Source organism: Canis lupus, chromosome 28 (genome assembly GCF_011100685.1).
Source record: "Canis lupus familiaris isolate Mischka breed German Shepherd chromosome 28, alternate assembly UU_Cfam_GSD_1.0, whole genome shotgun sequence".
NCBI classification, from domain to species: Eukaryota; Metazoa; Chordata; class Mammalia; order Carnivora; family Canidae; genus Canis; species Canis lupus.
Window position 1 is genome coordinate 32,572,669 of NC_049249.1, and position 12,114 is coordinate 32,584,782.

At 48.8% G+C, this 12,114-nt stretch overlaps 1 protein-coding gene across 1 annotated transcript in view; it reads left to right on the forward strand.

The window, feature by feature from the left end:
* Positions 1-12,114, forward strand: part of DMBT1 (deleted in malignant brain tumors 1) — a 150,534-nt gene that overhangs the window by 80,103 nt on the left and 58,317 nt on the right. Inside the window, 5 exon segments of the mRNA XM_038579001.1 lie at positions 3,100-3,129; positions 7,082-7,405; positions 8,324-8,353; positions 9,227-9,250; positions 10,771-10,800. Of these exon segments, the coding sequence (XP_038434929.1) occupies positions 3,100-3,129; positions 7,082-7,405; positions 8,324-8,353; positions 9,227-9,250; positions 10,771-10,800 (438 nt within the window).

The following is a 12,114-nucleotide window of genomic DNA, read 5'->3' on the forward strand; positions in this document are numbered from 1 at the left end:
GGACCAGACTACTGTCAGTGCCACTGTCTAGCTCATGGCAGAAAGAAGGCAGGATACATAGGAGACTGAGGAAACGTAATGTGTGGTCTCCTGCTTAACTTAGAAAATGCCCATTTTGCAAGGAGGCCTAATGCTACCATGTTTTGTTACTTTTCTGCCTCCAGAGTCCTAGGCAGCACTATGTATGCACAGCTAAGATGAGTGATTAGTTACTCCTGCCCATCTTCTTGATAATCAGAGGATTGTTGAGATGCAGTACAAGCATGGGGCTTGAGAGAACAGGATCAAGTGGTCAGCAGAAAGGGATCCTTCAGAACAAGCCTTGGGCTCGGGAGAAGGGTCTGTGATCAGGACCGTTGGGTGAAAGTAGACTCTCTGAACACTAGGACCTAGGACTGCTCCTTCTTGGAGGCTGGATGGATCTTTGGGGCTGAAGCACACGTTCTGGGTGGTCTCAATGGTCCATGTCAGACTACCGGCTCCTCATATTCTCCCTTGCATTGTGGGACCCAGCCTTAGGATTTCAAATCCTGATATGGTGTGCAATCAGTTGTTACATGCATACATCAGCTGACACTCGGGGGGTAACATCAAGTAGCCCCTTAAGGATGATGAGGAGCAAGATTCTGAGACCCCTGTTGCTGGGGAACATTAATTGAAACCAGAACTTGTGTCCCCTGAAAGGAATTATCTTACAATCAGAGTACAGGAGTTCTTCCTTCAAAACCAGAAAAATTTCCTGTCTCCCACTAGAGACTGATTCGGGGTTGGCCCTGAGGCTGGTGAATGGAGGGTGACCGGTGTCAGGGCCGCGTGGAGGTCCTGTACAGAGGCTCATGGGGCACCGTGTGTGATGACGGCTGGGACACGAATGATGCCAACGTGGTCTGCAGGCAACTGGGCTGTGGCTGGGCCACCTCGGCCCCACACAATGCCCACTTTGGTCAGGGATCTGGCCCGATTGTGCTGGACGACGTGAGCTGTTCTGGGTATGAGTCCTACCTGTGGAGCTGTAGCCACAGTGGCTGGAATTCACACAACTGTGGGCACTATGAGGACGCAAGTGTCATCTGTTCAGGTGGGTCCTTACAATGCTGGCCCTCTGTTTCTGTTTGTTATTTTTTTCTAGATAAAACTCATTTCTTTCACTGTTATTTCATATTCCTGAGTGTCATGGACGGGCAGGGCTTTCTCCCATAGCTTGAGAGGAAGCTGCATCACCCATCATCCTGACGTACATCAGTTTTTCAGGTGGATCATAGCACCTTCTTTAAAGTGCCGGTGGAGGAGTCCTGTTTGAATGGGCATAATGGTTTAGAGACCAAATTCCTGCCACACTGTTCCTTGTGGGATCCTGCCCCTGAGGGTATTACCAGCTCTACTCCCTCAGGACCAACTCCCCGCAAGTCTTTCTTAGTTCTAGCGGGGACAGACCCTCAGCACTTCTGTTTGTCTGAAGCCTGAGAGGCCTCTTTCTGCACATCGTTCACAGACTGATGATGTGTCCTCTTACTTTGCAGCATCTACTGGAAACCCTCCCAATACGACAGGTGAGTAGCTGTGCCCAGCCCAGCATGAATCATGTCTGATATTTGACTCTCATGTTTCTAGAAGTTGGAAGAGAGGACGAGGCTCTCCCCTTGGAGGACTCTGGTATTTGCTACAGTGACCAGCAACTAAGTCCCTAGGGTGTTGGCTCCTAAGTTGAGACAACTGGCCCATCTGTATCCTCTGCCCCTCTCTGCTCTGAGGGTTTACTCATAAGTCTGTAGTGGAAGAGCATTTGATCCCCTCTGTTCATATCAGATAAAGTAAAAGTTCAAGTCAGAATTGGGGTTGTCTGAGAAATACACACCAACAGAACTCCTACCAGTGCTTGCGTGTTCCTGAATTCCTTCATGTTGAGAGAGGCATCCTTAAAGTGTTTTCTGCCACACGGTGGAAATTCACTCAGTGCCGAGTATGCTGGGAAGTACTAGCGCCATACTCCAAGCCATCTGGCCCATCCACAGCGTAAAGTGGAATTGCCCAGACTCTGAAAAGTTCATCAGGAAAAGATAGAATTGACCTTTTCTTACCAAACTAATGAGCACAGAGTGAAAACTTTTCCACTAAAGTCCTGAAATTACTTCATTTTCTTTTTAGATTGGTGGCACCCTTCATCTACAACCACTTATGGTAGGTATCATATGTTTCCATCTAAGGACACGGGGTTATCATCTCCAGATAGGCTGTCCATGCAGTAGAGGCCTGTAAATGCACAGGCTGCTTGACCTTGTGCATGTAAACTACACAGACCTGGCCCGCCATACACTGCACCCAAGATATACGCACACACACAGGCTGCCTCTCCCTCGAGACATGCAGCCTTTTAATCCTTCCTGCCTTGTGGGTAACTTTTGTTTCAATAAGGAGATCTACTCCCCTTCTTTTAAAGAAATCGAAGATATTACTTGGGTTACCACAAAAGTTCCGCAAGAAGGGAGGCAGACAGTAAATGGATAATTTCACAACTAATCAACTCTTTACAAGTAAATTTTCCATCCTGGAATGGCTATTGCTCAACAGCTTTCCTTCATGCCTAAGAACTGAAATGGCCACTTGTGGATGTCCTTGAATGTTTTCTTCCCATCAACTTAATTGGCTGCCTTTGATCTCATTACAGAGCTATGACCCCCAACTTGTTAGCTAGTTCCCCATTGCTGAGCCTGACCCCCTACCAGGACCAAACTACCTGTAAAGACTGAGACCATTGCCCCTGAGCTAGTGGACTCCGAGCTATTTCAGGCTGTGTCCAAACTCATTCTTGCTGTTCCCAAATGGAGATAGTGCAATGACTTTCGTGGCCTGTTTTGAGCCTGGCAGTGATATTCAACCTGCTGGATCCTAAGTCCTCAGCCACATTGAGGCAGACAATGGCAGTAGGACATAGGATTAGGCTCCCACAGGACTGAGAAGCTATGGCAGGCCATGGTCTGTCTACTCAGGACCACATGGAGGCTTGATCTCAGGACGGATAGATAGGATGATGTTCTCTGATCTTTGATTCCGTTGCAACACCCATGTGCTTTGTGTCTGACTTGTGTTTCTTTCTCATAGCTACTCCACCCGAATCAACCATCCAGCCAGGTAAGTCTGTGCCACCGTATTTGGAATGTTTCTTTTCTCCTTTCCCATCCATCCCTTTTCTCTCCATTTCGGGTGAATCATTGCTCCTTGAGGACCTTGTGGGCACATTTTGTGGTTCCCAGTCACTGAGCCTCTAACAGGCAGCTCTTACGTGGACACGGGATTCAAATGGCCCCATTTTCCCATCATCCATGAGTTATCATCTAATCCTTTCCCAGCATCCCAAGAGACTGTTGCCTACCAATTCAGAGAACTAGCCATGGGTGCCAAGAATTTCAATTGAAATGCTGTCTGGGGAGACAGCAGAGTGGGAGAAGGAACCATAGGGAGCACTGATGTCTTCTTAGAGAGCCGTCAGAGCAGGCTGGACCCTTCCCAATGTTCAGCATTTGCATCACCCTCAGATTTATCACAATCCAATGTGTATATCCAAAGTGGTAGGGACAGAGCCCCAGGGATTTGAGACCACTATGAGAAGAAGGTGCTCTAGATACAGGGATATACAGCTGGCTCCATGTTGACCCTGAATGCTCCTGACTCCTTCTTCCAAGATTCCTGTGAGGATCTCCTGCGTCATCTATGAGTCAAGATAGACAAGTGGCAAAGGTTTCTAAGGGACAAGGGACATGCCAGGCTGAGAGATGTGGAGGGATCTGGCTGATGTACACAAGGTCTTTGCACCAGAAAAGGTATCAGAGCAGGAGGCTTGCACAGCCCCGCCCCCCGCAGGTGGAAGGGGGCAGGATGCAGGTGTGCAAGTGTCATGATGCCTGCCAAAAACTCTCATGATTCCCCCTTTCCCCTCCAGCTAGCAGAACTCACCAGACGCCACTGTCCCTGTCCCACTGACTCATCACTTGAGCCAAGCTTGGTTCTATTTCCAACCTTTCTAACCCTGCTTTGTGTTTCTCTGCATATCGGTGGTATACAACTACCAATGGTCAGCATCCTCAGTGCCTGCCTAAGTATCCAGATTCACACCATAGTCAGCCCGACTGGATGAAACTCCAGATTGTTGAGTGTAGTGTCTGACCTCACCTCCCCATCCAGTGTGTGTGGGGGTTCCCTTTAGCCACAAGAGTTATTTTTCCAGCCTCCTACCAGTTTGGGGAGATGTCAGTCATGACGTTTTTGTTTGCATTTGACAAGAACCCAGTTCAGCTCCTCTAAAGCTAGCAGAGAGCTCAACTCAATGGCTCTCACATGTAAGATATTTAGATCAGATATACCTCCAGGAACACTGGGATACAGAAGTTTCTAATCCTTTGTCATCCTGCTTTGTGTTTCTCTGAAGATTGGTGGGATACAACTCCCTAGGGCAAGCATCCTGCACATCCTGAAAAGTATGCAAATTCTCCCAGTACTCAACTGGTTTCAGGGAAATTCTGAAATCCTGAGTTTGGCATCTGACCTCACCCCCTGGTCCTGTGGGAGGGAGGTCCTTTATCCAAACGTGATTATTATCAGTCAACCACCAGTTTGGAGATATATCAGTAAGTGATAGAGGAAACCAGCTTGGCTTCTCTTATCCTAGCACAGAACTATTATATCAAAGTCCTCACATTTAAGATGTTTAGAGCAGGTGTACCTTCAGGAACTTCAGGTGTGGATGTTTCATGACTATCTGCCGCCAGATTTTCTTCTCTCTCCTGTTTCTTATGTGGACGGGCTTCACCCTTGCTTTGCTTACTCCATGTGAGGGGCAGTTGCCACCCCAAGCCCCTGTGTCACCAGGAGAAAGGTCTTCACTAGTCCCTGGTCTCTGGCTGACATATCCTGGAATGAGTTTCAACAGTCTGTTTGGCAATACCTGCTTCACTAGAACCACGTCCCTGTGCTCTGTGGGCTGGTCATCTGGGTCCATATGCCCACCTTCATATTCCCCAGGGGAGAGGATGAGGAAATGGCTCTAGGCCCTCCTTGAACCTCATGGAAAGAGGTTTAACTGGTTTGTTTAATAAAAGGAATGGTGTCAGGGCAAGAGATTTGAGACATGAAGAGGACACTCCCCTGTCAGAGACTGACCCTCTCCCAAGGTCTCCCTGCTGTGTGCTGCCCAGGCTCCTAGAGTCCCCACCCAGAGCCTTGCCCCTCTGTGAGAAAATCAGCCCACATTGGCCCTTGCTCAAGCTGACCTCTGTCCCAGCATGAGGGTCTGAGTTGCTAGAGCAGTATCTATGTGGGAAGTGAGAGGGCTGGATGGCCCCAAGACCTGGTGCTTGTATTCCTTTGGGATGGTAGGAGTCTCAGCTCATGCTAGTTACATCCTCCAGTGAGACTAGGATCATGGGACTCAGTGACCCAAGACTGGAGAAAAGTCAGAGTTATTGCTTTTCTGCCCTCTCATCATCTGTGCTTCTCCCTATGTAAGTGTTAGCATTGTACTGTGTGCTGTGGAGAGGCTTTTAGGCTACTGACGGAATGCTACAGCCCTCAACAACAACACGGTACCAGAGTTTCTCACCACATCTAATGGATATCTCATTCCCTGAACCGGTCACATCCCAATCTACTTTCCCTTGACCATCTGCTCTCTGCCTTGCCTCTCTCTTCTCTCTGGATTCGTCAGTTCTGGACATTTCCTGTGAAAGGAAGCAGCTATCAGGTGGTCTTTTGTGACAGGCTTCTTTCAGGCCACAGACTTTCTCAAGGTCCACCATGAAGGGGCGTGTAGACATTGGCAACATGCATCTCCACCCATATATGAATCCCCTTCACCTGTTGCCAGACGTGTTTACTGTTTGATCTTTGGGTATTTTCAATAGTATTCCCAGCAACATATGTATCTATCTATCTATCTATCTATCTATCCATCTACCTAATTTATATATATATATAAATTACCTATTTCTATTATTTGGGTTATATCTAGGAGTGGGAATGCGGTTGATATGATGATTTTCTGTTTACATTTTGTGGATGCCCAGAAGTGTTTAGGGTAGCAGATGGACCAAATTCGGTTTCCCCCTGGAGCTTCTGAGGGTTCCGCTTTCTCCACATCCTCGCCAACACTTCTTCATTCTCTTTTATTGTAGTCATCTAGTGGGCGGGAGGTGCTCTTTCACTGTGGTTAGGACTTGCATCTCCTGCAGGCTAGTGATGGTGGGGGTATGTTCATGAGCTTGCTGCACGTGTCCTTCTTCTTCAAAGAGCAGAGCCCTCACGTTTTAGACACCTGAAGGTCTGAGGACCAGGTATGGTCAGTGCGCGGGGCCAGCCCTTTGGGTAGTGAAGGCAGGGTCCAAGGGAGACTGAGGAATCATGCTGTGTCATCTAGTACTGAATGTGGCAAGTGACCTTCCTGCAAGGAGGCCTAATGCTACTACGTTTTGTTTCTTTTCTGCCACCCAGAGGCCACCACAGCTCTAAGTATGCACAGCTCCAATTCAGTGACAGTTACTACCACCCATTGTCACAATTATCAGAGGATTGTTTAAGATTCAGTACAAGCCTGGGGCTGGAGAGAACAAGAGCAAATGATCATCGGAAAAAGATCCTTCAGCCCAAGCTTTGGGTCCAGGAGGAGCGTCCCTGATATAGGACAGTGGGGTGAAGGTAGACTCTCCGAACACTACGATGTAGGACAGCATCGTGGCTGCTGGTGGCTGCTGTGTTGGATCCCTGGGCCTGAAGCAAGTGTTCAGGGTGGTCCAGTCGTCCGATGTGAGGAAGCGGGCTTCTACTTTCCCCTTGTATATGGGGTTCAGGATTGAAATCCTGACATTGTGGACAACCATCAGTGAACATGTGTTAGTCCACTGACATTCAAGGATAGCATCAAACGGGCCCTTGAGTTGGAATGAGGTTGAAGGCGTTTAGGAGAGTCCTGTTGCTGGGGAACATTAATTGAACCCACAGCATGCACCCCCTGAAGGGAATGGTCCAGTACTGAGAGTGCAGGAGTTCTTCCTTCAAGGACACAGAGAAAGACTGTTTTCCTGTCTTCTGCCAGGGACCGAATCGGGTTTGGCCCTGAGGCTGGTGAACGGAGGTGACCGGTGTCAGGGCCGCGTAGAGGTCCTGTACGGAGGCTCGTGGGGCACCGTGTGTGATGACGACTGGGACACCAGTGATGCCAACGTGGTCTGCAGGCAGCTGGGCTGTGGCTGGGCCACCTCGGCCCCAGGTTATGCCCGCTTTGGTCAGGGCTCAGGCCCGATTGTGCTGGACAATGTGCGCTGCTCTGGGCACGAGTCCTACCTGTGGAGCTGCCCCCACAATGGCTGGAACTCACACAACTGTGGACACTCAGAAGATGCAGGTGTCATCTGCTCAGGTGAACCTCGAAAATCCCAGGTCCCCATTCTTAGTGATCTTTCCATCTGATAATTATACGGGTGCCCCCATGACTCTCTCCCGGATGTGCTGTGCCTTGCCAGCTTTCCTGGGGACAACTGGTTCCCTGTAATGGAACATTAGGGGCAACTCCCTCCCGTGTGGACCTGTATTGCTTTGGAGCCTCAATGGCACAGGAGGTGAAGAAGACCATCCGTCATGCAGTGGGCAGTGGCTATGTGCCCTTTCTGTCAGTAAGACCATCTGCTCAGTCTACATCCTATTTCCCAGGGCGTTACTCCTCAAGGCACAGGTTTTGGGAATTTGGTTGTAAACTGAACTACCTTCACTCCATGGTTTGTTATTCTGGGTCCTCCTTAAAGCCAATTCAGAGAACAGGATGGCAGTTTCAATTGCCAGTTCTGAGGGCAGTGAAGAGCACTTGGGAAGTGGGGAAGGTGCAGGAAACGGCAGCTCACTAGAACATGGAATGACAAAGAAATACATAGGACTATGGGGACCAAGTTGACCTTCTACAGTAATCCTAAAAAAGCCTGTAAACACTGGGAGCATAGCACCTGACTGATGGAATGGGGGTCTCAATAGGCTAACTGCCCAGATTCATTCTTGCTGTTCCCACTTGCTAATAGCAAAATGGCTTTGGTGGCCTGTCCTGACCTGGCAGTGACATTCCACCTCCTGAATGTCAGCATTCAGGCCCACCATGGCAGGCAAGGGGAGTGGGACATAGGGTGGGGCTCCCACAGGACTGAGAGATGATGGCAGGCCATGGCCCTGTGTATTCAGGAGCTCATGGAGGCTAGATCTCAGTAGGTAGGGGATGAATTTCCTTGACCACTGATCCAGTTGGAACAGAAGTGTGCTTTGTTTCTGACTCCTGTTTCCTTCTTTTTCACAGATGCTGTCTCTCAATCCACACCCCAGCCAGGTGAGTCTTTGGTGACCCTACTTGGAATGTCCGTTTTTGCCTATCCCATCCATCCCTCTTCTTCCCATTTGGGAGGAAGCTACTGCTCTTTTGAGAACTTATGGGCATATTTTGTGTCCCACCCAGTCACTGAGTCTCCATCAGGCTGCTCTTAAGTAGACATGGCGCTCATGAGTTTTCACCTAGTCCTTCCACAGTTGCAGGAGAGAGCTGACCACAAGTTCAGAGACCAGGCCATGGGTGCCTTGAATTTCAGCTGTATGCAGCTTGGGCTGACAAGTTGAGTGGGAGAATGGAACCTGATGACCACTTATGTCTTCTTGAAGGGCCATCAGAGCAGGCTGGATCCTCTCCACAGCTCAGGGCTTACAAGATCCTCAGATTCATCAGCATCCAATGTATATATCCATAGTGGTGGGACAGAGCCCAGGGGATGGGAGTGATGGATGTGTTCTGGGTACAGGGCTACCTAGTTGGCTCCAGGTTGACCCTCGATGACCCTGACTCTTTCTTCCAGGCTTCATATGAGAATCCCCTCAGTTGTCCATGAGTGAAGATAGACAAGTGGCAAGGGTTTTCTAAGGGACAAAAAAACTCGCCAAGCGAGAGATGTGAAGGGACCTGATTGATTAGGCAATGCTTTGTCACAGATAAGTTAGCAGAGCAGTCGACTTGCACAGCACACCCAGGAGGAAAGTGGCAGGATGCAGATGTGCAACTGTCATGACCCTGTGAAAAATGATCACAATGCCCCTTTTACTCTCAGCTAGCAGAACTCCCCAAACCCCACTGTCCCTGTCCTATGTACTCATTACTTGAGCCACGTTTGTTCTATTTCCATCCATTCTAATCCTATTTTAATTTTCTCTGCAGATTGGTGGTATACAACTACCTATGGTAAGCATCCTCAGTGCTGGCTTAAGCATCCAAATCACTCCATAGTCAACCAGACTGGATGAATTCAGATGTTGAGATTGGTGTCTGACCTCACCTCCCAATCCAGTGTGTGGGGGGGTTCCCTTTAGCCACAAGAGTTATTTTTCCAGCCTCCTACCAGTTTGGAGATACGTCAGCCATGAAGTTTTTCCTTGCAAATGACAAGAACCCAGTTCAGCTCCTCTAAAGCTAGCAGAGAGCTCAACTCAATGGCTCTCACATGTAAGATATTTAGATCAGATATACCTCCAGGAACACTGGGATACAGAAGTTTCTAATCCTTTGTCATCCTGCTTTGTGTTTCTCTGAAGATTGGTGGGATACAACTCCCTAGGGCAAGCATCCTGCACATCCTGAAAAGTATGCAAATTCTCCCAGTACTCAACTGGTTTCAGGGAAATTCTGAAATCCTGAGTTTGGCATCTGACCTCACCCCCTGGTCCTGTGGGAGGGAGGTCCTTTATTATCAGTCAACCTCCAGTTTGGAGATATATCAGTAAGTGATAGAGGAAACCAGCTCGGCTTCTCTTATCTTAGCGCAGAACTATTATATCAAAGTCCTCACATTTAAGATGTTTCGAGCAGGTGTACCTTCAGGAACGTCAGGTGTGGATGTTTCATGACTATCTGCCGCCAGATTTTCTTCTCTCTCCTGTTTCTTATGTGGACGGGCTTCACCCTTGCTTTGCTTTCTGCATGTGAGAGGCAGTTGCCAACCCCAAGCCCCTGTGTCATAAGAGAAGGACTCTACTTGTGCCCTGATCACTGACTGGCATTTCCTGGAAAGAATCTAGGTAGCTTGTTTGTCAAAAACTGCTAGAACCTTGTTCCTGTGTCTGATGGGCTGGTCAGGGTCCATATGCTCCCCTTCATATTACCCTAGGTAATGGAGAGGAGTTGGCACTAGGCCCTACTGGAACCTCATGGAAAGACATTTTGACTGGTGTGTTTCATAGAAAGGATAGTTTGTCTGCCACAAAATCAGTGCAAAAGATTTGAGACATGAAGAGAACACTGCCCTGTTGAGTTTGGCCCTCTCCCAAGTACTATCTGCTGAGTGCAGCCCTGGCTTCCACAGCCCCCACACAGAGCCCTCCCTCTCAATTGCTGTCTCAGCCTATGTTGGCCTCTGCTCTTGAACTGGCCTCTGGTCCAGTCTCAGGGTCTGAGTTGACAGTGCAGTATGGGTGGAAGAACTGAGAGGGTTGGATAGTCCCTCGTGCCTGGTTGCTTGTCTGCCTGACAGTGATATTCAACCTGCTGGATCCTAAGTCCTCAGCCACATTGAGGCAGACAATGGCAGTAGGACATAGGATTAGGCTCCCACAGGACTGAGAGGCTATGGCAGGCCATGGCTCTGTCTACTCAGGACCACATGGAGGCTTGATCTCAGGACGGATAGATAGGATGATGTTCTCTGATCTTTGATTCCGTTGCAACACCCATGTGCTTTGTGTCTGACTTGTGTTTCTTTCTCATAGCTACTCCACCCGAATCAACCATCCAGCAAGGTAAGTCTGTGCCACCGTATTTGGAATGTTTCTTTTCTCCTTTCCCATCCATCCCTTTTCTCTCCATTTCGGGTGAATCATTGCTCCTTGAGGACCTTGTGGGCACATTTTGTGGTTCCCAGTCACTGAGCCTCTAACAGGCAGCTCTTACGTGGACACGGGATTCAAATGGCCCCATTTTCCCATCATCCATGAGTTATCATCTAATCCTTTCCCAGCATCCCAAGAGACTGTTGCCTACCAATTCAGAGAACTAGCCATGGGTGCCAAGAATTTCAATTGAAATGCTGTCTGGGGAGACAGCAGAGTGGGAGAAGGAGCCATAGGGAGCACTGATGTCTTCTTAGAGAGCCGTCAGAGCAGGCTGGATCCTTCCCAATGTTCAGCATTTGCATCACCCTCAGATTTATCACAATCCAATGTGTATATCCAAAGTGGTAGGGACAGAGCCCCAGGGATTTGAGACCACTATGAGAAGAAGGTGCTCTAGATACAGGGATATACAGCTGGCTCCATGTTGACCCTGAATGCTCCTGACTCTTTCTTCCAAGATTCCTGTGAGGATCTCCTATGTCATCTATGAGTCAGGATAGACAAGTGGCAAAGGTTTCTAAGGGACAAGGGACATGCCAGGCTGAGAGATCTGGAGGGATCTGGCTGATGTACACAAGGTCTTTGCACCAGAAAAGGTATCAGAGCAGGAGGCTTACACAGCCCCCCCGCACCCGCAGGTGGAAGGGGGCAGGATGCAGGTGTGCAAGTGTCATGATGCCTGCCAAAATCTCTCATGATTCCCCCTTTCCCCTCCAGCTAGCAGAACTCACCAGACGCCACTGTCCCTGTCCCACTGACTCATCACTTGAGCCAAGCTTGGTTCTATTTCCAACCTTTCTAACCCTGCTTTGTGTTTCTCTGCATATCGGTGGTATACAACTACCAATGGTCAGCATCCTCAGTGCCTGCCTAAGTATCCAGATTCACACCATAGTCCGCCCGACTGGATGAAACTCCAGATTGTTGAGTGTAGTGTCTGACCTCACCTCCCCATCCAGTGTGTGTGTGGGTTCCCTTTAGCCACAAGAGTTATTTTTCCAGCCTCCTACCAGTTTGGAGATACGTCAGCCATGAAGTTTTTCCTTGCAATTGACAAGAACCCAGTTCAGCTCCTCTAAAGCTAGCAGAGAGCTCAACTCAATGGCTCTCACATGTAAGATATTTAGATCAGATATACCTCCAGGAACACTGGGATACAGAAGTTTCTAATCCTTTGTCATCCTGCTTTGTGTTTCTCTGAAGATTGGTGGGATACAACTC